A 26474-nucleotide genomic window follows, 5' to 3' on the forward strand; every position below is an offset into this window, starting at 1 on the left:
GTCTTTAGTATCAAGAATATTTTGGACTCATATCATGAGTTGGTACTAGAAGAGTTTTTGTGGGGCTGGTGTTAATTTTTTTTTTTTTTTTTTTTTTTTTTTTTGAGATGGAGTTTCACTCTTTCGCCCAGGCTAGAGTGCAGTGGCGCAATCTCAATTCGCCGCAACCTCCGCCTTCCAGTTTCAAGCGATTCTCCTGCCTCAGCCTCCCAAATAGCTGGGATTACAGGTGCCCACCACCACACCTGGCTAATTTTTGTATTTTTAGTAGAGACGGGTTTTCACCATGTTGGCCAGGCTGGTCTTGAGCTCCTGACCTCGTGATCCGCCCGCCTTAGCCTCCCAAAGTGCTAGGATTAGAGGTGTGAGCCACCGCGCCCAGCTATGGCTGGTGTTATTTCTTAAATGTTTGCTGGAGTGATTTGGTTCTGGAGTTTTCATTGTGGGAAGGTTATTACAGTTTTCATTCACTTCTTTAGTAGATAATGGGTGTCTTATTCCATTTGTTTTGCTGTAAATGAGTATCTAAGGCTGGTAATTTATTAAAAAAAAAAGAGATTTGCTTGGCTGTGGTTCTGCAGACTGTGCAAGAAGCACGATACCGACATCTGCATCTGGCGAGGGCCTCATGATGCTTCCACTAATGGCGGAAGGGGAAAAGGGAGCCAGTGTATATTGATACCTCGTGGTGAGAGAGGAAAGGGGAGGCAGGGGTGGCAGATGACAGGCTCTTTTTAACAATCGGCTCTAGTGGGAACTAATAGAGTGAGAACTCACTCACCCCCAACACCTAACCCAAGGGCAGTAATCTACTCTTGAGGGATCCGACTCCAGAATCCAAACACCTCCCATTAGTCCCCACCTCCAACATTGGGATCAAATTTCAACATGAGATTTTTGGGAGGACAAACATCTAAACTATCCAAAGTACAGCAGTGGCTATTCATATTTTCTATTGTTTTCTTAGGTTTGTTCTGTTTAATTGCCTTTTTTAAGGAATCTGCTCATTTTGCTGAATTTTTACAATTTATTAGCATAACATCCTATCTTTTTTATATATATAGGGTCTATACTCATTCTGTTTTTCCAATCCAGAAATTTGTTATCTGCCCCCATTAATCATGTTGCAAGGCTGTTAGCAATTCTGTTAGTCTTTTTTTAAAAAAAAACTTTGTTGACCTTCTCTATTGTTTTTTCTAAATTAATTTCTGGTCTTAGTATTATGTTCTTTCTTTTATTTTCTTTGTACTTTTGTGGATTTTCTTTCCTAGCTTCTGAAGATGATTGCTTTGATGGTTTGTAGTTTAGTTTTTTTTTATGATGTCTACTGTCAAGGCTATCAGCTTTCCTCTGTGTCCTGCTATAGATACATCCCACAGACTTATTTTATTTTATTTTTAAATGCATGACCAGAACACAACCACAGACTGTTATATGTCATGTTCCCTTTATCCTGTAGTTTAAAATATTTTCTAATTTCTGTTTTAATGTGGTGTGTGATGAAGTACATTGCTTAATATTCAAACATTTGTAGGTTTCTCTTTTTGTGTTTTGTTTTTTGTGTGTGTAAGACAGGGTCTTGTTCTGTTACCCAGGCTGGATTGCAGTAAAGTGACCATAACTCTATGTAACCTGGAACTCCTGAGCTCAAGTGATTATCCCACCTCAGCTTCCTAAGTAGCTAATTATCTTTTTTTTTTTTTTCTAGTTCATTTCTAGTTTAACCCTCTATCAGAGAACATTCTAGGCATGATTTATGTCCTTTAAATTTTATTGACGCTTGTTTTATGGCCCAACATTTAATTAATGTTGATAAATGTTCCTTGAACAATTGAAAAGGTTGTATGTATATTACATATATGTACATTACATATATATATGTAATATATATATTTTTTCAGTTGGGTGCAGTGTAAGACAGGTAAGATTTCTTGTTTTAATTTTTTTGTTTGTTTGCTTTTGGTTTTGTTTTTTTGACACAGAGTCTGGCTGTGTTGCTGAGGCTGCGGTGCAGTGGCTCAATCTTGCCTCACTGCAACCTCTGCTTCCTGGGTCCTAGCAATCCTCCCACCTCAGCCTCCTGAGTAGCTGGGACTACAGGTGTTCACCACCATGCCTTGCTAATTTTGGTATGAGCAGAGATAGCGTTTCTCCATGTTGGCCAGGCTGATCTTGAACTCCTGACTTCAAGTGATCTACCGCACCTGGCCTCAGATAAGGTTTCTGATTATATTGTTCTGATCTGTATTCTTGGTACATTTTTGGGTGGTGGTGTTGTTTTTTGTTTTTTTCCTGTCAGATATTTTAAAATTATTTCTAACTATGTATTGTAGATTTGCCTTTTTCTCTTTTTGCTTTTTTCAGTTTTTGCATTATACACTTTGAAACTGTTATTAGGAGCACCTAATATTTATATTTTTGTTGAATCTTTTATCACTATGAAATGTTATTTTATCATTATGAAATGTTATACTATACTATACTAGCTATACTAGCTATACTAGCTTTCAAGCTATACTAGCTTTATTTTGGTTAATGTTTGTATTGTGTATATTTTCTGCAACAGAAAGACTAAAAAAATCTGAGAATTTAAAATTTTTGTACAAATACATCTACTTTAGAATTTCTTTATATACAATTGCTTCTGTATATATTTTATTTCAGGCTTTACTTTGAAATAAAATCTTGTCAGAACATTGTCATTCTCTCATAATGTGGTAGAAGTTATTATGTGAAGGAAAAAATGACAAAATTGTAGTATGAAAATGATAGGAGTGAGAATATAAGAAAATTGGGTAGATTTCATGTTGAAGAAATCTACCCATTATATTAAATATGATCAGTGATCAGAAACATTTTGTGTGGCTCAGATTAAAGATTAAACTGAAAAAGTTGGGCAATATTTGGGGAAAGATTGCTACATATCATTTTAAAAAGTTAAAAAGTTAATCTCTTAATACCTATTCAGTTTCAACTGTCTTTGGCAAGAATACTTATAAACAATGTGCTGGTTAATTTATATTGTGTCACACCAAAAAGCTCATGGTATATGGTTTTTCTGCCTTCAGAGATGCCTAGATGGATCAATGAGTTTAGGTGGTGAGATTGCATGATTCTCTGTTAATCTCTCACTCACTAATGATCTTTCCAGAATCAGGGTTTTTTTTTTTTTTGGATAGACGGAGTCTTGCTGTGTCGCCCATGCTGGAGTGCAGTGATGTGATCTTGGCTCACTGCAGCCTCGTCCTCCCAGGTTCAAGCTATTCTCCTGCCTTAGCCTCCCGAGTAGCTAGGACTATAGGCATGTGCCACCACATCTAGCTAATTTTTATGTTTAGTAGAGTTGGGGTTTCACCATGTTGGTCAGGCTGGTCTTGAACTCCTGACCTTGTGATCTGTCTGTCTCGGCCTCCCAAAGTGCTGAGATTACAGGCATGAGCCACCCACCTGGCCCAGAATCAGTTATATTTATGTGGAGACTGTAATATGGAGTTTTGGGTTTTTTTGTTTGTTTGTTTGTTTGTTTGAGACAGGGTCTTGCTCTGTCACCCAGGCTGGAGTGCAGTGGCACAATCTCAGCTCACTGCAACCTCCGCCTCCTGAGTAGCTGGAATTACAGGCACCCACCACCACACCCAGCTAATTTTTGTGTTTTTAGTAGTGACAGGGTTTCACTATGTCGGCCAGGCTGGTCTCAAACTCCTGACCTCAGGTGATCCGCCCACTTGAGCCTCCCAAAGTGCTAGGATTACAGGTGTGAGCCACCGTGCTGGCCAGACTTCTTGCTTTTTAGCAGAATAAAATGTTTGAGACTTATGTTACACAGTACCTGTCCCGACTTGGAATCTTTTTTTTTTTCCTCCAAGAAGTCCTGGTTCCTTTTAATGGGAAACAATATTTAAAGTCTACAATCTAGACTCAGAGATACTTTTTGCTATTGGGCTGTCACTGCCCCTATGCTTTTTTGGTGGGTGTGTTATGAAAGACATGTTTTTGAAAAGAAAAAGATCATCAGTTTATATTAACATTTCAAATTCAGATTGCGGATAGCATACTTAGTTTCTTTGTTTTTACATTTGTATCTCTGTTCCCTTACACTGAAGGTTTCAGTTCCAACAACAGTAATTCAGCTATACATTTGCTTTATTCCAATACAGGGTATTCCAATCCTAATGTGCATTAATAATAAGAGGAAGTGATTTATTTTAAATAGTAGTATTTTCATAATATCAGTATTACTGCTAACACTAAGACTACTGAATGGCATTTACGACTTTTTGCTGCTCTTTATTTTTCATTATACTTCGTTTCTAGGAAGGATGTGCAGACAAAATATCGTATTCCAAAGTCGCTTAAAATAATCCCCTGGACTGGGCATTGTGGCTCACACCTGTAATCCCAGCACTTTGGGAGGCCAAGGTGGGCAGATTACTTGAGCTCCCGAGTTCAAGACTAGCCTGCCCAACCTGGCAAAATTCCTTTTCTATAAAAATTAGCCAGGCATGCTGGTGTTTGCCTGTAGTCCTAGCTACTCAGGAGGCTGAGGTGGGAAGATGGCTTGAGCCTAGGAGGTAGAAGTTTCAGTGAACTGAGATTACGCCAGTGCACTCCAGCCTGGGTGATAGAGCCAGACCTTGTCTTAAAAAAAAAAAAAAAAAAAAAAGAATGAAAGAAAAGAAAAGAAAAAGAAAAAAAGGGCCAGGCTTGGTGGCTCACGCCTGTAATCCCAGCACTTTGGGAGGCCGAGGTGGGCGGATCACGGGTCAGGAGTTCGAGACCAGCGTGGCCAACATGGTGAAACCCCATATCTACTAAAAATACAAAAAAAATTAGCCTGGTGTGATGGTGGGTGCCTGTAGTCCCAGCTACTCGGGAGGCTGAGACAGGACAATCGCCTGAACCTGGGAGGCAGAGGTTGCAGTGAGCTGAGATCACGCCAGTGCACTTCAGCCTGGGCGACAGAGCAAGACTCCATCTAAAAAAAAAAGATGATAATAATCCTTTGTGTGGTTATGCACACCTTGATACACAGTTCATTTGTTTCAGTTTAATTTTTAGGGATTGCTTTTCTATAATAACTTTAATTCTTTGAAAATGTAGAACATTTACATTATTATAAATTCAAAACTATGTAACCGGAGATATTCAGAGAATTTTGACTTTCATTCCTTCTCTCTCTAGTTAACTATGTCTTTCTTTTCTCTTATAAGTAGCCATTTTTATTGGTTTTTGGCTATCCTTCATTTTTTTTTTTTTTTTTTTTTTTTTTTTTTTGGAGATGGAGTATCACTCTGTTGCCCAGGCTGGAGTGCAGTGGCACAGTCTTGGCTCACTGCAACCTCTGCCCGCCTGGGTTCAAGCACTTCTTCTGCCTCAGCCTCCCAAGTAGCTGGGATTACAGGCGCCTGCCCCCGTGCCCAGCTAATTTGTGTATTTTTAGTAGAGACAGGGTTTCACCATGTTGGTCAGGCTGGTCTCAAACTCCTGAGCTCACGCTCCACCTGCCTTGGCCTCTCAAAGTACTGCGATTACAGACGTGAACCACCACGCCCAGCTGGTTTTGTTTTTTATAAAAGTAAAATCTGTTTATAAATGTGTATTTCCTCTTCTTCTCACACAAAAGTAAGCATATTACAAGTATTGTTCTACACCTTGCTTTTAACATTTAATCTTGGAGATCATTTTATGTGTGAACATAGTGATTATCCTCAGTTCTTGCTACAATTGCATGGTATTTCATTGTGTATACCAACTTTTATTCAACCAATGCCCTATTGATGGGCATTTTCTTTTTCCTTTTTTTTTTTTGAAACAGAGTCTCGTGCTGTCACCCAGGCTGTAGTGCAGTTGCGTGATCTCAGCTCACTGCAACCTTAGCCTCCCAAGTAGCTGGGATTACAGGTGTGCACCACCACACCTGGCTAATTTTTGCATTTTTAGTAGAGACAGGGTTTCGCCATGTTGGCCAGGCTGCTTTCGAACGCCTGACCTCAGGTTACCTCAGGTGATCCGCCCACCTCTGCCTTCCAAAGTGCTGGGATTACAGGCATGAGCCACTGTGCCTGGCCCCTCCCTTTTTTTTTCAGACAGGGTCTCACTTTGTTACCCAGGCTAGAGTGCAATGGCACAATCACGGCTCACTGCAACTTCTGACTCTCGGGTTCAAACAATCTTCCTGCCTCCCTCAAGTACCTAGAACTAGAGGCATGCACACTATGCCTGCCTTATTTTTGCATTTTTCGTAGAGATGGAGTTTCACCATGTTGCCCTGGCTGGTCTCGAACTCCTAACCTCAAGTGCTCTGCCTGCCTCAACCTTCCACAGGCGTGAGCCACTGCTCCCAGCCTTCATTGGCATTTTCTGTTTCTGGGTCTTTTGCCTTTTTAAATACTCCAATGAATAGCTAGCTCTATAGATAAGTAATTTAGTAATTTTTTTAGTGTATTTTGGGCTAGATTTCTAGACACAGGATTACTATGTTAAGTAAATGCATGTGTAATTTTCCCTTCATGTATTGTGAGACTTGGATTTTTGCCAGTTGATAACTTTGAGAGTAGTTTCTTCATATAGTTTTATTTTACTTTTCTCATAGTATGAATTGGGCATATTTCCATATGCCTAAAGGGCATTTTCTTTTCTTTTCTGACTGTTCACATATTTTTCCATATTTTATCAGGTTGTCGGGTTTTTTTCCTGAAACCCAACATTATATGTTAAAGATAGTTACTTCAATAGACTCAACCAATTTTTACTTAGGTGATTTGAAGAGTGTCTTGTCAGTGGCAGAAACAAATGCAGAGGGAGACTCTTAATTTCTGAACTACCATGGAAAGACAGGCTTTCTGTTCATGGTAGTGGTACTTTTTGTACGTTTTTAAGAACTATACTCTTAATGATACTATTAAGTTGTCCTTAGAAGTTAACAGTCACAGCTGGGCACAGTGGCTCACGCCTGTAATCGCAGCCACTTTGGGAGGCCAAGGTGGGTGGATCACCTGAGGTCAGGAGTTCGAGACCAGCGTGGACAACATGGTGAAACCCTGTCTCTACCAAAAATATAAAACAATTATCCAGGCATGATGGCGTGCACCGGTAGTCCCAGCTGCTCAGAAGGCTGAGGCGGGAGAATCTCTTGAACCTGGGAGGCGGAGGCTACAGTCAGCCAAGATTGTGCCACTGCACTCCAGCCTGCGCAACAGTGAGACTCCATCTTAAAGAGAGGAAGAAGTTAACAATCACATTTAGGCATTACCTTCCAGTTAATTTGGAGAGCATAGGATTCAGGCAGAAAACCATAGAGTTAAATAATCCTGCTTAATTCTGTTTCTAATACTGTTTGAGTACTTTTGAAAAGTAAGACTATAAGCTTCAGATTTTGAATATTATCTCAGCAAACCACCTCTGCAGTATCTGGTGCACTGTAAGTGTTGAGAGATAGTCATATCACTTGGTTATTCTCCAGCTCTGGGGTATCCAAAAAATTGTCTGCCTTGTACTGGAGACTAAGGTGATACAAGTCAGTGAGTTAGGGTTAGGCCCTCACCACTGCCCCCCTCAAAAAAGTCAGTGAGTTAATAGCCTGGAAGACTTAAAAAAATAAGGTGTTGCTTACCACTTTCTGTTATACATTGCATTACTCATACATGAACAGCTTTTCTTTTAAAAATACAGCTTTGTAATGAAATCCTAAAACAAATGTCTTTTTGACAATTCGTCATTTTTCATGTGATTTCCAATTTAAAAATCAGATATTCTATTTTTCTAGAAGAACCTAACAAGATATGTGAGAGCAGTAACACTAGTGCTACCACTACCTCCATCCAGCCTAATCTGGAAAACAGTAACAGCAGCAGTGAACTAAATTCTTCCCAGAGTGAATCTGCTAAGGCAGCTGATGATCCTGAAAATGGAGAAAGAGAATCTCATACACCTGTCTCTATTCAGGAAGAGATAGGTAAGAATATACTTCATCCATTCCATTAAAGGGAGGTTTTTTCTTTTTTTGTTTTTTTTTTTTGTGTGTTTTTTTATTTTTTATTTTTTTTTTTAGTTTTTAATTTTTTAAATGAAAGTTTGGTGGGTGGGGGGATTTAGATGTTCTTTTCCTTTATTTTCCATTTTTTTTAAAAACACAGATGGCACTTGCACTCAATGTTTTTGTTTTAAAAATCTACAAAAGCACACAGAGTGGGGAAGAAAGATCCTTTTCATACTTCCCTCCACAAAGGTAACCACCATCCATCAACAGTTTGGTGTGTAACATTTTAGATCTTTCTCTGCAGTTACATTTATGTATATATGTTTACAAAAGTTTTTGGAGGGCTTTGGGTGATTTTTTCATTTTGGGGATTTTTAAAATATAAACAGGATCATTCTGCAAGTATTATTGTGCATCTTGCTTTTTTTACTCAGTGATACATGTAGAGAATCTTTTTGTGTTATGAATTGAATTCATTTTTTTTTTAACTGCTGCATGGTACTCCAGAGTATGGATAAACCATAATTCATATACTGTTTCTCTATTAATGGACATTTATGTTGTTAACAGTTTTTCATTATTACAAATAGTGGTGCTTTTGAACATCCTTAACATATATCTTTGTGTACTTGTGCAGGTATTTCTGGCAGTATAGAAACAGTAGGTGGACTTGCTGGTCAAATGGTAGCTACATTTAAAAAACAGTGATGGCTACTGCTTAATTGTATATCAAAAGAGATTTATACCAGTAATTTTCATACATTTTGGTTTCCTTATTCTTTCACTTAAATTCAACATCATTCCTCTTAACATTTTTGCCCATGGTGAAAAGTATTTCGCATACAAATTTACATATTCTTACTCACGTGGTTAAGTTTCTTACATGTGTTTGTTGAACTTCCTGTGAATTGCTTATTCATATCTTTTTCTCACTTTTTCTTAATAGAGTTTTGTTATTTTTCTTTAATGAAGTTTAGGAATGCTTTATGTATTGTGGCTATTAATATTCAATTTTACATATATTGGCATAGTAATTGCCTACTTTTAGCTCTTTGTTGTCATACAGAAATTTTTACATTTTTATATAGTTAAATTTATCAATCTTTTTCTTTAGAGTTTCTCTGAATTTTGTGTTTTATTAAGGAGGGTTATCCCCATCCCAAGAATATACATATATTTTACAGTAATTCTTAATACTTCTATAACTTTGTTTTCAATCTATCTAAGGCAGTAATTTTCATTTGATATGAGTTGGAAATCTGTTTTAATTAGGACTTTTTCACTTGCAAGTGACCAAACCAACTTAAACTAGCTTAAGTGAAGAAGGAATTTAATTAGCTCTTATAGTTGGGAAGTCCGAGCCATCATCAGGCATAATTGGACCCTCAGGTATCAAACTCTTCATTTTCCTCTCTCTCTCACCTTTTAGGTCTACGTGTATTTATGTGTGTTAACCCCATTCTTTTCCAATACAGACAGGCTATTTCCATGTGGCAGGGAAGATGGCACCAGCAATTTGTATTTATGTTTCCAAGGTCTGTGACCCAAAGGCAAGGCCCCTACTTCTGCTCCAAATCAAAAGTCCTTGAGGAAGGAATTTGAGTGGCTTATCTTGGATCATATTGTTTCTAACCCTATGACCAGGGCAGGCAAGGTACTACTATTGATGCCTCCAGCAAAAGTGTATGACTGGAGTTGGGTAGGAATGGTTTTCTAAGGAAAGAAGTATGCCGCAAAGATTATAGCATAGTAAATATCTACACTTCCATCTTTTGGTAGCTCAGCACGTGTGTGTACTCACATGTGTTCCCATATATACAATTCAAAAATGGTTCTGCCTAATATAATGCAAATATTTCACCCACAACTTAAAACTTTTTCAAAAACCTCTTTCCCACAGTTACATCCTCTAATTGTATCTAGACCCAAATCTAGTATTTCTGTGTGTGGACATTAATTCCGATAGATCTGGAGGTGGCTTATCTTGATCTTACAGTCCATGAGCCACATTATGAATTTAACTGCCTATGACACTCATAAACATCGTGGAGGGTGTTCTTTAATAAATCAGGATGCCATTGGTTTTCTGGGAGAGTGGCTGTGGTTGAGAGGTGAGAAGCATATGAGAAGAGTCCCCTTCTGGAGGCCATTCTGTTTTAGCTGCCTAGTTCCTGCTGGCTGTTATTGGGGTTGGGTTGCTGGGGACTTCTGTAGGATTAAACAATCATATAACCCTATTTGTCAGTTTTGGGGTTTTTTTCTGACAGTAGCACTCACTTGTAGATTCCTAGGTTCCCAGCTAATACTTAATGCCCAGTAACTTGCTTTAGGATCCATGAAGGTGAACACCCTCCACTTCCTCAGTTTATGTGTTTAGTAGACCAATAGTCCTAGCCCTCAGGTGAAGAGTTTGTGTAGGCTTCTGCCTGGTGGTATCATTAAACAATGAGCTGCAGAGGCTGATGTAGATCTGTAGCCTGCCGCCAGGCTGCGTCACAAGGATCCACTGCTTTATAATAGGAAGAATATGGCCTTTGGGCAGAGGGTGTTCAGTAAAGACCTCTACCCTCAGTTTAGTTCTCTTTTTCCATTCCTTTAAGTCTCACCCCGTGGTTGAATTTTCTTCTCCTTTCCCTTATTTGCACTAAATTTAGCAAGTGATAAAGGATTGCCTCTGAGCAGTATTGGATTGTTGGCTCTGCATTAGGAAACTTTTTAAAAGCACTGTGTCATTCTCTTTCTCTTTTCAGGAAATCTGACCCTGACCAAATGACGTCTAAAAAGTATCTATTACAGGACTTTATAGATGGTCCCAAGAACTAACCACTGTAGTTCAATATCTTGGCATAAAACTCCATGATCTGACAGCCAGGCGCAGTGGCTCACGCCTGTAATCCCAGCACTTTGGGAGGCTGAGGCGGGTGGATCACCTGAGGTCAGGGGTTCAAGACCAGCCTGACCAACATGGTGAAACCCCATCTCTACTAAAAATACAAAAATTAGCTGGGCATGGTGGCGGGCGCCTGTAATCCCAGCTACTTGGGAGGCTGAGGCAGGAGAATCGCTTGAACCCGGGAGGCAGAGGTTGCAGTGAGCCGAGATTGCACCACTGCACTCCAGCCTGGGTGACAAGAGCGAAACTCCATCTCAAAAAAAAAAAAAAAAAAACCCTCCATGATCTGAGATCCAAGAGAAAATTGATAGTCAGACCAACTGCTTTGCTACCACACATCCAAAGTGACTTGCTTTCCAGCCTGGGGTGGCAAGATGCTCAGCACCCTCTCTCCATTTTGACTTATTATTTAAGGAGGGCAAAGAGGTGTGTTCTTTCTGTTTAAAACAAAAATCTGTGGAATGTGAGATAATTTTAATTACCATACCTTTAAGATAGGGGTTGGAAATTTGTAGAAATTTCTAGACCTGCTTTTGAATTGTATTTTATTTCCAAAACTGTACTAGTGTGATATTTTGGAGTCAAAATCTTAAAATATTCTACTGCATTATTTAGAATTCACTGGTTTTGATAGAAATCCATCAAACCTGCTTAAAAGGGGAATTTTATTGACATACGCTATTGAGAAGTCCAGTGTTGGTGACAGTCTCAGGTGCATTATTGGATCTAGGGAGCCAAATGAGGTTATTGAGACTACTTCTGATTTTGCCCTTTCATATTTTTCTCTTTATTTCTTCTCTGTGATGGGTTTATTGTTTGCTGTTATCTATGGTTTTCTCCATGTCGTGGGAATAAAAGTGGCCAACTTCTGATTTACACCCTTCCTGCTCATTAGTACAAAAAGCCAAGACCCCTTCTCCAACTCCAGATTTTAAAAACTGGAAAGGATGCTGAGAGGGTTGGGCCAGAGAGCCAGTCTTGGGGCAGTCACTGTGGCCAGCTAGTGGTGTGCTTTGTCTGGCCACGCTGGGTCCTGCTGCTCACTCCAAATGGGAAACATACTTGATTTGCAGCCCTGGCAGAATCATATGATTAAAGTGTGGGAAGGCAGTGGTGAGGGAAGTATCTCCCCAAAGGAAAAAAGGGGTATGGAACAGGCAAAATTAACAGATGTTTATGAAATTGTCTTATTTTCCCCAAAATGCATAGCCAGTTTTCCCAATCCTAGTTTTTCTCTATTTACTTAAAATGCCATCTTTATTATATATAATATAGTAAATTCTCTGTCCTTTCATTTGCCAGTGCCACAGTGTCTTCATTTTTTAAAGCCTTGAAAAGGAAAAGTCAGAGCTTATTCAACTGTCTGGTCAATGGAAATTGAACAGTGATGCAGTAGTTTTAGAATGTATACAAATTTTTCCAGCCTGGGCAACATGGTGAAACCCCATCTCTGCAGAAAATACAAAAAATTAAGCAGGTGTGGTAGTGCATGCCTGTGGTTCCAGCTACTTGGAAGGCTGCGATGGGAGAACTACCTGAGCTTGGGGGATTGAGGCTGAGGGGAACTGAGATTGTGCCAGTGCACTTCAGAATGAGACCCTGTCTCAAAAAAAAGAGAAAAAAAATCAGCCAAAGTGAGACTATATGAAGCAGAAATTGCTCCTGTGCAGTTTGTCTCTTTAAAAAATTAAATTACTAGGAAAATGTTGAGAGGTCTTTATTAGGTTGTAAAACACTAGTTGATTTTTTTATATTGATAAGCATACACAGATAATTATCTAAATTCCCTAGTGGAAAATGCGTGACATTTATGTTTATAAGCTCAAAACTATTTGGTATTTAAACAGAATTTCAGTGGAAATCTTTTGAAAACTTACACCTTTTTATACAGAAATCCATATTGAATATATAAGGCAACACGTTGTTAGTTTGCTTTTTGAGTTATTATTATGTTTTTGTTACTTGTAAGTTTGTAGCAGCCCTTCCTGTTTTCACATAGATGAACTTTGAAACAGATAACCTAGCATGTTTGAATTTTTTGTGGAACAATAGATGACTCAGTAAAGTTACGACATTTTCTTTTAAGTGAAAAACTTAAGGATTAATGATACTTGCTTTGCCATTCAAGGGCTTTTTAAAATATCTGTTTACTTTGTGGATTTTACACATATACCTGATATGAGTTTTGGTGAAATAAGGTGGTTATAATTATTTACTTATTGTCAGCAATTGCTTTGTGGCCTTCTCATTTGACAATAGGTGATTTCAAATTGGAGAAGTCCAATGGGGAGCTCAGCGAATCTCCTGGAGCTGGAAAAGGATCATCTGGCTCAACTCGAATCATCACCAGATTGCGGAATCCAGATAGCAAACTTAGTCAGCTGAAGAGCCAGCAGGTGGCAGCCGCTGCCCATGAAGCAAATAAATTATTTAAGGAGGGCAAAGAGGTGTGTTCTTTCTGTTTAAAAGAAACATCTATTTCCAAAACTGTAGTAGGTAACAAGATTGAAAGCATTAGGCTTTATAAGTATAGTTGCATACCCAAATTTCAGTCAAGGCATAAAAATGCTATAAATGGCTGATACGCTTTCTTACTACGTGATCAGTTTTATTCTACGTATCATTCTAAAGAATTAAAGGCTTCTTTACACATATGAGTAGGCTATTTTGGGTTTTATGGTTTATTAAATAACTGTAGGTGATTCACTGCTCAGTTCTAGCTATGATCACTTCAGGTGAACCTGCAGCTAAAGGATGAGGCTTATCCACTGATAGCAGAGTACTGTGGATAGGACAGCATGGCATCCCAGCTCTGATCATGAACAATGGGATCAGAGCTAGGACTCGGTATCTCTGTCCTTCAGCTAGCCATGGTGACAGGACATGGCCCCAACTGTGTCTCCCATATTCAAGAATTATTTTCAGAGTAGATATGCAAGAATAAATGATGTTCTTAACATCACAGCAGTTGCTTAAAAGCAGTGCCTTTCATACTTCTTTTTGACCCTGACCCTCACTCACATACACATTTTTCCATAGCAGTCCAGTACACATATTCAAAAGCTTTCTGAAATACTGTTTTACCTTATTATGTGGGAAGCACTCTGGTATTTTCTGTGCTAGCCTATATTGCATTACATTTTATTTATTTTTTATTTATTTATTTATTTATTTATTTATTTTTATTTTTATTTTATTTTTTTTTTTGAGACGGAGTCTCGCTCTGCCGCCCAGGCTGGAGTGCAGTGGCCGGATCTCAGCTCACTGCAAGCTCCGCCTCCCGGGTTTACGCCATTCTCCGGCCTCAGCCTCCCGAGTAGCTGGGACTACAGGCACCCGCCACCACGCCCGGCTAGTTTTTTTTGTATTTTTAGTAGAGACGGGGTTTCACTGTGTTAGCCAGGATGGTCTCGATCTCCTGACCTCGTGATCTGCCCGTCTCGGCCTCCCAAAGTGCTGGGATTACAGGCTTGAGCCACCGCGCCCGGCCTACATTTTATTTTTTAAAAAGCTGAATAAGACCCGCTGTTTATTTCATAGTCCATTAAAAGTTGGGACCAACTGTTTGAAAATACTATTTTGAAGTATCCATGGGGTCTTACACTATAGCTGGAATGATAAAAGGACCCGAAAGGATGTTTTTAGGGATATAATTTTTGGGGGATAGTACATGCAATGCCCTTCTTTTTCTCTTAAGTGTACGTTATATACTTGAAAAAAATGGTAGGTGAGTAATTTATATGTATGGTTTCATGTGTATATTTGAAGTATTAATACATGAAAGCAGTGAATAATAGTATCTGGCATGTAATAGGTACTTAATATGTGTTAGTTTTCTTTCTGCAGGCATATCTTGGTTGTTTAATTGTAAACAATTAGCTTTAGCTTTTAACTTAGCTTTTAGACTTCAAAAGTTCTATCATAAGATTTATCTTAACTTACTTTGAGTGATTAATTTTAGCTATTGAAAGACAGTTGATCAGATGAAATTTACATCTTTGATTGACATAAATAATGCAGTCTTTTTATGTTTTTGGTCAGGTACTGGTAGTTAACTCTCAAGGGGAAATTTCACGGTTGAGCACCAAAAAGGAAGTGGTCATGAAAGGAAATATCAACAATTATTTTAAATTGGGTCAAGAAGGGAAGTATCGCGTCTACCACAATCAATACTCCACCAATTCATTTGCTTTGAATAAGCACCAGCACAGAGAAGATCATGATAAGAGACGGCATCTTGCACATAAATTCTGTCTGACTCCAGCAGGAGAGTTCAAATGGAACGGTTCTGTCCATGGGTCCAAAGTTCTTACTATATCTACTCTGAGACTGACTATCACCCAATTAGAAAACAACATCCCTTCATCCTTTCTTCATCCCAATTGGGCATCACATAGGTAAAGGAAACTAAGGTTAATTTATTGCTGTAGATATACTAAATGTTTATAAAATGATTGTTGTAGATGTGGACTTGAAAACGTCATTACCAATGAGTTGAATGAAGTCAATGTGGTCAACAGACAGGATGTGAGAGGCATGAGTGTACTTCTAAGTTACTGAACCAACACCACTGTTTGGAGGATTAGGAGTCAGAGTCTTTATCCCTGGAATCAGATGGAGGCCAAATTTACAACTACTGTGCTTTTAACTTAAGGTCAACCTAGTGAAATAATTTCTTTCATTTCTTCTGAAATATAGGGCAAATTGGATCAAGGCCGTTCAGATGTGTAGCAAACCCAGAGAATTTGCATTGGCTTTAGCCATTTTAGAGTGTGCCGTTAAACCAGTTGTGATGCTACCAATATGGCGAGAATCTTTAGGACATACTAGGTAAGTGAATTCTGAGCCTTGTAAATGATGTTGGACTCCCTTTTGAAATACTAGCATATTAATAATGAAAGTTAGTGTATTTAAGAGGCCATATTGAAGACTTTACCTTTGGCCTCATTTTCTTCCTGTGTAAGTTGTAAACATTAATGAATATTATTAGGTCTTTTTTTTTTTTTTTTTTGAGACAGAGTCTTGTACTGTCGCCCAGGCTGGTGTGCAGTAGCGCAATCTCAGCTTGCTGCAACCTCTGCCTCCCAGGTTCAAGCGATTCTCTTGCTTCAGCCTTTTGAGTAGCTAGGATTACAGGCACCCCCCACCATGCTCAGCTCATTATTTGTATTTTTAGTAGAGACATGGTTTGACTGTGTTGGCTAGGCTGGTCTTGAACTCTTGACCTTGTGATCTGCCCGCCTCGGCCTCCCAAAGTGCTGGGATTACAGGAGTGAGCCACCACACCCTCCCTGAATATTAGTTCTTATTTGCCATACAGGATTGTGATGAAGATCAAAAGAGATCTGGTATATGAAAGTTTGAAATGTTTTCTAAAGTAGCATTTTTATTGACTAGAAAGAACACTCATGTTTTTTAGTATTTATTCTAGAATCTTGTAGGCAGTATGCTGGGAATCCGATTTATATCCTTTTTTAAAGTTCAGTGTCCAGCCAAAGATCATGTAGCTCCTGAGTAGACCCAGGGCTGTGCAACTTGAACAGATGATTCAAAAGAAAGAAAATTTTGTGACTTGAATCTACTTTTTAGCCCTGATAGACTTGCTTTGTAACTTTAGTCTTTAAAAAGTTATTATTACAAAACTAAGGTTATGATAATGGAAAGAATATTTAAGGGCATAAAGCAAAAAGTAAGAACTACTTTATCTTCCCTGCCCCCGTCTTTTCTACAGAGTCCACTCCAAAGGCATAGCCCTATAGCTTTTAAAATGTAAATACAAGCCAGGCACAGTGGCTCAACGTCTGTAATCCCAGCACCTAGGGAGACTGAGGTACTAAAAACACAAAAATTAGCTGGGTGTGGTGGCACATGCCTGTCGTCCCAGGTACTCGGGAGGCTGAGGCAGGAGAATTGCTTTAACTCAGGAGGCGGAGGCTACAGTGAGCCGAGATTGCGCCACTGCTGCACTCCAGCCTGGGTGACAAAACAAGGCTTCATCTCAAAAGAAAACAAAAGGGACATAAGATATATTTTTGAGAAAAATAAATTTATGCCTACTAAATGTTTTTCATCTGCTAAAGGTATGGCTCCCAGTTTTCTTTGGTGTTTCCACCACATACATCTTTTTTTTTTTCTTTTTCACATAGGATCTCACTGTTACCCAGGCTGGAGTGCAGTGGCACCATCACAGCTCACTGCAGCCTTGACCTCCCTGGGCTAAGGTTATCCTCTCACCTCAGCCTCCCGAGTAGTTGGGACTATAGACGCATTCCACTATGCCTGACTAATTTTTGTATTTTTTAGAGACAAGAGGTCTCGTTATGTTGCCCAGGCTGTTCTTGAACTCTGGGCTCAAGCGATCTGCCTGCCTCAGCCTACCGGAGTGCTGGGATTAGTGATACATTTCTGATAATAGCACAATAAGTACAATGGTTGCTATAACAGTTTAGAGAGTGGTTTGACAAAAACAAAGTTAAAAATGCAATTCCACTTCTTCCTAATACAGTAGAGAAACTTCTACCCTGCGTACATGAGAAGACATTGTAGCAGGGTGTTCCTTATAATATTATTTCGTATGGTGAAATTTGGAAACAATTCCTAAGTACTCATAATCAGGCCTATTTTATTTTGTTTTTAGAGACGGAGCCTTGCTCTGTCTCCCAGGCTGGAGTGCAGTGGCGCGATCTCGACTCACTGCAAGCTCCGCCTCCCGGGTTCACGCCATTCTCCTGCCTCAGCCTCCTGAGTAGCTGGGACTACAGGCGCCCACCACCATGCCTGGCTAATTTTTTGTATTTTTAGTAGCAATGAGGTTTCACCATGTTAGGCAGGATGATCTCGATCTCTTGACCTCATGATCTGCCTGCCTCAGCCTCCCAAAGTGCTGGGATTACAGGCATGAGCCACTGCGCCTGGCCAATCAGGCATGTATATTTGTGTAGAGTTTAAAAGCTTGTGTGATAGGCCGGGCGCGGTGGCTCAAGCCTGTAATCCCAGCACTTTGGGAGGCCGAGACGGGCGGATCACTAGGTCAGGAGATCGAGACCATCCTGGCTAACACGGTGAAACCCCGTCTCTACTAAAAAATACAAAAAACTAGCCGGGCGAGGTGGTGGGCGCCTGTAGTCCCAGCTACTCAGGAGGCTGAGACAGGAGAATGGCCCGAACCCGGGAGGCGGAGCTTGCAGTGAGCTGAGATCCGGCCACTGCACTCCAGCCTAGGCGACAGAGCGAGACTCCGTCTCAAAAAAAAAAAAAATAAAAAAAAAATAAAAGCTTGTGTGATAATACAATTTTACAGTATTGTTTAGGAATATAGACATTTGTAAAATTTTAAATGCAAGGGCTATATGCTTGAAAGGTAAGAAATACACTTCTAAATAAATAAATGCTCAAATATAAATCATAATGAAAACTGGAAGACATTTTGATCTGGATGTTCATGAAGGTACTACATACATTGAAATTTATGAGATGCAATTAAAGACTTCCTAGGAGAAGTTGCTAGCTTTTAGTGCTCATATTAGAAAAGAAACTGCAAATTAATTAGCTACGGGTACATCTCAAGGAACCAAGCTAAAGAAAGAAAATATTAAAGTTGAGCAAATGTGATGAAATAGAAAACAAATATAGCTTAGGATCCCATTATGTTTTATAAGCCTCTGATAAGATTATCAAGGGGGGAAAAATAATATAGCACAAATAACCAATATCTAGAATAAAAACACGGTGGCTCACGCCTGTAATTCCAACACTTTGGGAGGCCAAGATGGGCAGTCACCTGAGGTCAGGAATTCGAGACCAGCCTGACCAACATGGAGAAACCCTGTCTCTATTAAATATATATATATATATGAAATTAACCGGGTATGGTGGCACATGCCTGTAATCCCAGCTACTTAGAAGGCTGAGGCGTGAGAATCGCTTGAACCCGGGAGGCGGAGGTTGCGGTAAGCCGAGATTGTGCCGTTGCACTCCAGCCTGGGCAACAAGAGTGAAACTCTGTCTCAAAAAAAAAAAAAAGTAAAACAAGAGACATACTAACCAATATTTCTGATTCTCTTTTATTAGAACTTGGAATTTTAAAGCCTTCACAGGGTCCAATAACATAGTATTCGGGTTTCCTACATCCACAGAGAAAGGGGTCCAGCTAGAAGGAGTGGACCAAGATGGTGGAATAGAAGTCCCCACCTGATCGTGCCCCACCTTGCATCCCCACCGCTACAGAAAGGGGCCCATCGAGCTCCCTTTGGGTGGGGGAAGGGTTGGGAAGGACGCCACAGTGATCTCAGTCCTTAATAGGGCAGAAGCCACACTCAGGCAGGAGATGGATTTCTGGTTGTTTCACTGTACCTGTTATTAAGGTGATGGCAGGACCAGATGAGTTCATAAGGTTTTTTTTAAGTTTCGGGAACCAGATAGTTTAAACTTTTCTACTAGAATACAAAAAGGAGGAAATTTTACAGATTATTGTTTCTGTTAGTGTGAAACTGTTGGAAAACTTGATAAATAGAAATAGACAAATAGAAAATTATGGCCCTGTCTCCTTTATTAATATTTATTATAATAATTAATAGCAAATAGGTATATCTATAAGAAATCTGAAAATATTGGTATGCAGATATATTCAGGAGTAAATTTAAAGAATAAGAAACCATGGCTAAATTGGCTTCACCTTAGACACCAATCTCCAATACTAGGAGATTACTAATATCATACTATTTTAAGAAGTCAAAGAAGGCCTGGATGCGATGGCTCACACCAGTAATCCCAACACTTTGGGAGGCCAAGGCGAGTGGATCACTTGAGCCCAGGAGTTTTAATACCAGCCTGGCCAACGTGGTGAAACCCCATCTCTATGAAAATTTAGCCAGACATGGTGGTGCACACCTGTAGTCCCAGATACTAGGAGACTGAGGCAGGAGAATCAGTTGAACCTGGGAGGCAGAGGTTGCAATGAGCTGAGATCGCATCACTGCATTCCATCCTGAGCAACAGAGCAAGACACTGTCTCAAAAAGAAAAAAATCAAAGAAAGGAAACCTTTTGATCATCTCATTAGATGCCAAGAAGCTTTTTTGTCTAAGTTCATTATTTATTGTTTTTTTGTTAAATTTTTTTACATTTTTTTTGGGTAGAGATGGGGTCTCCCTACGTTACCCAGACTAATCTTGAATCTCTGACCTCAAGTGATCCTCCCACGTTGGCCTCCCAAAGTGCTGGGATTACAGGTGTGAACCAGCGCACCTGGCCTATTCATTCATTTAAAAAAAACCTCTTAGATAAGTATGAATGTATGAAATCTTTTTTTTTTTTTTTTTTGAAGATGTATTTCAAACCAAATTATTATGCCTTTTGGTGAAACCCTTGAAGCATTCCCAATAACATTGAGGTGGAACAAAATAGATACCCACTGTTGGCCGGGTGAGGTGGCTCTCCCACCTGTAATCCCAGCACTTTGGGAAACCAAGGTGGGAGAATCGCTTGAGGCCAGGAGCTGGAGGCTGCAGTGAGCAATAGTTGCGCCACCGCACTCCAGCATGGGCAAGAGAGTGATACCCTGTCTCAAAAAAACAAACAAAAAAAATTGTCAACATTATATTTTAACATTTTCTAAAAGTACCAGGAAATGCAGTTTGCCAAGAGAAATAAAACTTATAAATATTGTCAAGATACAGACACAATTATATGCAGTTGATCTAATTAATTAACACATATAATTTTGTTCCATGCTGAACTCCACCAAAACTGTGGCCAAACTTTTTAAAAATTACGGACCCACGGGGACAAGGAGAACAACAGAAAATACATCACCTATAAAATTGCAGAAGCAATACTGCAGGTAGACAAATGACAGCCTACCCTCGAAGGCCAAATCCCAAGTCATGGTGTAAACAATCCTCAAAAGATCCAAAAACAGGAAGTACAGAGCCATCCACTTTGGATGCTTGTCTATAGTAGACCTGTTTTATGCTGCAGTCACAACAGATACCTTGATTGTGGTGAGCCCTGTATCTTCCAGGGTTTGCTCATGATCTCACCCACTGATTTCACCAAAAGAGGTCTGTGAACTTTCCTGAAAGCTAAAGCCAGATTGTGACCCAGAGACAAGTTTGTATTTTCCTGGGAACCTTCTTTGATAGTAACAAAACTGCTCTATGCAGGTAGTTTTATACTTGATGCTGAGTTTTGTTTTGTTTTGTTTTGAGACAGAGTCTTGCTCTGCCGCTCAGGCTGGAGTGCAGTGATGCAGTCTCAGCTCACTACAACCTCCACCTCCCGGGTTCGAGCGATTCTCCTGCCTCAGCCTCCTGAATAGCTGGGATTATAGGCACGTGCCTCCACGACCAGCTAATTTTTGTATTTTTAGTAGAGACGGAGTTTCACCGTGTTGACCAGGCTGGTCTCCCAACCTCGTGATCTGCCCACCTCGGCTTCCCAAAGTGCTGGGATTACAGGCGTGAGCCACCACGCCCAGCCTATGCTGAGTTTTCAAAAGCCAAACTTTATACTGTTTGGGATGCACACACATAGATTCTAAAAGTGTAAGGAAAAACAAGAGAATGTTTGCCACAAAAGTATTGATTGCCAGGGAGTTGGACACATAAGCATCTGATGTATTGGTTATAGATAAAGTTACGTTTCTTAACCTGGTTGCATTTTACATATTTTGAAAAATTATAATGAAGGAATAATTGTGTGTGTGTGTGTGTGTATGCATGTGTGTGTCTGTGTGTTTTGAGATAGAGTCTTGCTCTGTCACCCAGGCTGGAGTGCAGCGGTGCCATCTCAGTTCACTGCAACCTCCGCCTCCCGGGTTCAAGCAATTCTCCTGCCTCAGCCTCCCGAGTAGCTGGTATTACAGACAAGTACCACCATGCCCGGCTAATTTTCGTATTTTTAGTAGAGACAGGGTTTTGTCGTGTTGGCCAGGCTGGTCTCAAACTCCTGTCCTCGAGTGATCCACCCTCCTCAGCCTCCCAAGGTGCTGGGATTACAGGTGTGAGCCACCACATTTGGCCAAATGTAACAAGAAATATTCAAGGCCTGTGTAAAGCAATCTTTAGGCTAGGCGTGGTGGCACACACCTGTAATCCCAGCACTTTGAGAGGTGAGGTGGGAGGATCGCTTGAGCCCAGGAGTTCAAGACCAGCCTGGGCAACATAGGGAGACCCTATCTCTACCAAAAATAATAATTAATTAAAAAGTTAAGCAATTTTTAAAGCTTAACTAAAGACATGAAGGATACTTTGGGAGTAAGATTTTCCATCCTGGAGCAGGGGAGGCTTGACCAAAATGAAACTAATATTTGATCTAGAAAAGTTAATGTGCAAGAATACTGAGCACAGTAGCTCACGCTTATTATTCCAACACTTTGAGAGGTTGAGGAGGGAGGATCACTTGAAGTGAGGAGTTTGAGACCAGCCTAGGCAACATAGCAAGACTCTGTCTCTACAAAAAAATTAAAATTGGCCAGGTGTGGTGGTGTGCGCCTGTAATGCCAGCTACTTGGGAGGCTGAGCCCAGAAGTTGGAGGAGGATATCTTGAGCCCGGGAGTTTGAGGCTGAGGTGAGCTATGATCGTGCCATTGCACTGCATCCCAGGCAACAGAGTGACAACCTATCTTTAAAAAAAAAAAGGAAAAAGAAAGTTATTGTGTAAGAATAGCCAAAAGGGGAAAAAATAGATGTTAATGAAAAAGGCCCTAGATATTAGAGCACATTTTGAAGCTTCATTAATTTGTTCTACAGAAGAAGCAAATCAGTAGATAAATACAGAATCCAAAAATAGACCTAAGCATGGAGATTCAGCTGTGGTAGCATTACACATCACAAAAGGAAAGCATGTTTGGGAAAATATCACTTAGATCTCTGCCTTAGCAAAAAAACATTTAGATTGATGAAGAATTGTTAAAAACCCCACAACCCTAAAAACAAAAGAGAACTTCAGTAAGAAAGCATGAATTAATTTATGTTTTTATTGTGATACTTTCTTTTTAGAGAGATAAAAAGTCCAAATGCCATAGAGGAAAAAAGTGGATACATGTATTTAAAATTCTGAGTGGAAAATTGTTACTGTAATCAAACTCAAAAGACATGACAAACTGAGGAAAAATATTTTGTACCACAAATGGAAAATTTTCTTAATTGACAAAGACCTTTTATAAATGAAAAGTGCTAATAGTCTAATACAAACAAGACAAAGGATTTGAATAGGCACTTTGCAAAAAAATAAATATGAAAGGCCAGTAGACAGAAAAATGATTACTTATTTCATAATTAAAAACAATGGGATAGTATTTTTTACCTCTGAATTTGACTAACAGTTTAGAAGTTCAGTACTAACTCAGCATGAGTGAAAGTGTAGGAGCGCAGGGTGGCTTCATGATTGATGGTAGTGTGGGACTATGATTGCACTGTTCTGAAGAGCAGTTTGACCCCACATCCATCAGCATTTTCAGTGCAGGAACTTTCGGACCCAGCCATCCCACCACTGAAGAATATAGAGGGGTATTCCCTAGGTTTACCAAGAAAGACATAGAATGTTGTTTGTTACAGCTTTGGCTGTGATAGCAAAACAGCACAAAACCCTGAGCCCCATGTGGAGATGGGAGTGGAGTTGAAGTTCAGTCCATTCTCCTGGTCAGACTTAGTTGATCAAGGAGAAGTAGAAGGAAAATCTGCCACTGGCACACCCACCAGCATGCTACTCTGGGATAGGTAGCATCACAGATTAGCCATAATACTGCCTAACTGGCCTTGCTTCCTCTGCAAAGAGAAGCCTTTGTATTTGGTGATAAAAGGGACCTCTTTGCCTCGTGAACACCAAGAACACAACTGAGCACGCTGCCCAACTGTGAGCTCCTAGGGTGTCACTGCGCTAGAGTCCTTCAGACCGTGCTCCATTCCTGGCCTTTCTCGGCAAAAATGGCCCAGTTGCTGTGCTGGACCTGGCCTTTCGGAGGCGTATGGAAAACAAGCCCTGAAAATCTCCATGAGAAATCCTACACAGTCCTTCTGGCATAGTCACCCCGCCTTACTCCTGTAGCCTGAGACTTCACGTTATCCACTGTATTGTGCCTGCAGAGCTTGTCCTCCTCCTTAGTTCCAAGTGTGTTGCCAGTGGGATGGAATTTGAGTACGTTAGCTCCCAGTGAGGATCCACTCCCTTTCCCCTCCTCCCATCACCTTATGAGAGACTGTGAAGAGCCTTATGGAGAATGTTTGCTACACCAGTTGAGTGCAGTTAATAGGCATGAGCTGTCAGCCTGGGGGAGAACGTATTGTGGGGACCTACAATCACAGGGACACAAAACCTTAAAAGTGGAGGGGTGAGAAGAAGCAGGGAGAGTGATGGGGAGTTTTTGGTGGGGGGAAAGGAGATAAAAAGACTGAAATCTCCTCCCACATCTTTTTGGCATCACTACCCCAAGTTAAAAAAAGGTCTCTATTCTTTCCACAGAACTGTGCATGAGAAATTGGCTGCATTTGGTTAGGGTGTGATAAAAGCAGTTCTTCTGCCACTAGCACTCTTAGAGACAAGAGCTCCTTTCTTTTTAGGTTTTGCTTCGTGTCTCTGTTTGTGAGAAATATTCTGATTCATGAAAATCTAGTCTAATCCCCTGAATGTAGAGCCTCACCACAGGCCTGGTTTTTACTAGTAGATGCAGTGATTTTCTTTCCTGCCTGAGAAAGCGTTGTGGCTGGTGCCTGTATCTCATGATTTAGGTCAATATGGGCCGACCTTCCTCATCCTTCCTCTTTCTCGAAAGCTGGGCCCCATGGGCCCCATTCTCTGTGGATGTAAGAAACCTGATTTATGTTAGTAGATCCTTGAATGCTTTAAAATCCCCAGTGCTTGTGAGACTCAGAAATATTGCTTGATAAAATAAATGTTTTTGTATTCTTTGGTCTTCATTTTTTGGAAGGAAAAAACTCTGGAAACAAAATATTCTTTAACAGTGACCTGGTTTAATAAATTATAGCGTATCCATGCAATGGTATATTTTTTAATTCCTTAAAACATCTGTGTATTTTGATAAGGAAAGATCTTCTAGTGTAATTATCCACTGATTAAAAACTGTGGTTGTGTGTGCACTATAAAATACATATGTGTGAATATTAATGGACTATGTAAAGAGATACATAAATGTTGGTATGTACATGAAATGTTTTAGGAATAAATCATAATTATTTCTTAGGAGGAGGCATGGAAAGGATAGCATTTCTTGTTTTTGCCTTTTTGTACTCTTTTGTCTTTTCTTATTAAGGAATTGTACAACTACAACTAAGTTTTGTCAATTGGGGTTGTCTGGTTTATAGGATTATAAATAAGTCTGCTTTGTCTTCCTAATTTTTCAGTATTGCATTTTTATCTTTTCTGTTTATTTTTCTAAGTTAACATTGTCTTTCTATCCATGCATTCTTAGGTTACACCGGATGACATCAATTGAAAGAGAAGAAAAGGAGAAAGTCAAAAAAAAAGAGAAAAAACAGGAAGAGGAAGAAACGATGCAGCAAGCAACATGGGTAAAATACACATTTCCAGTTAAACATCAGGTAATTTTTACAACAACCCTTTAAAATAGTGTTAGCCATTTCTGAAACTTTTATCCTGAAACTTTGAATACTTACTAATTTTATTTTACTTTTGACATAGTCTTTTTATTTTATTTATTTATTTATTTTTGAGACAGAGTCTGGCTCTGTTGCTCAGACTGGAGTGCAGTGGCACAATCTTGGCTCACTACAGCCTCAGCCCCCTAGGTTCAAATGATTCTTCTGCCTCAGCCTCCTGAGTAGCTGGGATTATAGGCGTGCAGCACCATGCCCGGCTAATTTTTGTATTTTTAGTAGAGACAGGGTTTCGCCATGTTAGCCAGGTAAGTCTTGAACTCCTGACCTCAGGTGATCTCTTGCCTTGGCCTCCCAAAGTGCTGAGATTACAGGTGTGAGCCACTGCGCCTGGCCTACTTTTGACATAGTCTTTTAAGTAATATGTTAGGGATGAAGTACATCTTCCTGGCAAATTTACAAAGCATCAGTTTATCTTAGTAGAATATAGGAGGCTTATGAGGACAATTTGTTGAAGTTGTTATAAAACTATAAAATTGTCTTAATTTTTACATGCTAAAAAGGAGCATTATTTCATTGACCTTTGATTCCCAGTGAAAACTAAGTTGATTAGTAAATTTTTTTTTGTCCCCACTTGAAAAAACCTGGGGATGATTAGTAAATTTAATTTGCCTCACTTTGAAACTTGTTTGGTAAAAATGCATAAAACCACATGTGGTTTATAAGCATTGTCATTCTTACTGTTTAATGTTTTCATTTACACCAGGTTTGGAAACAAAAAGGTGAAGAGTACAGAGTGACAGGATATGGTGGTTGGAGCTGGATTAGTAAAACTCATGTTTATAGGTTTGTTCCTAAATTGCCAGGCAATACTAATGTGAATTACAGAAAGTCATTAGAAGGAAGTAAGTAATTAAAATTACGTTTTCTGCATAATCGTTCTGCTTTATATTTCTTATAAATTTGTAGTAGTATATTGACTATATTTTAGATAAAAACATTTTCCTGAAATTTTTAATAGTACTGCAAA

The 26474-nt window shown here is 39.6% G+C and overlaps 1 protein-coding gene across 11 annotated transcripts in view; it reads left to right on the forward strand.

Annotated features, from left to right (window-relative positions):
* The window catches only part of LOC105469038 (bromodomain PHD finger transcription factor), a 144135-nt gene that overhangs the window by 45820 nt on the left and 71841 nt on the right, over positions 1-26474 (forward strand). For 8 of the 11 annotated variants that reach the window (XM_011719582.3, XM_011719584.3, XM_011719587.3 and 5 more), the window contains 6 exons: positions 7766-7954; positions 13131-13318; positions 14913-15268; positions 15570-15701; positions 25300-25429; positions 26211-26349. In XM_011719582.3, the coding sequence (XP_011717884.2) occupies positions 7766-7954; positions 13131-13318; positions 14913-15268; positions 15570-15701; positions 25300-25429; positions 26211-26349 (1134 nt within the window). The remainder of the gene's footprint in view (positions 1-7765; positions 7955-13130; positions 13319-14912; positions 15269-15569; positions 15702-25299; positions 25430-26210; positions 26350-26474) is intronic. The other 3 variants (XM_011719585.3, XM_011719588.3, XM_011719580.3) reach the window with 2 other exon arrangements.

Source organism: Macaca nemestrina, chromosome 17 (assembly GCF_043159975.1).
Source record: "Macaca nemestrina isolate mMacNem1 chromosome 17, mMacNem.hap1, whole genome shotgun sequence".
NCBI classification, from domain to species: domain Eukaryota; kingdom Metazoa; phylum Chordata; class Mammalia; order Primates; family Cercopithecidae; genus Macaca; species Macaca nemestrina.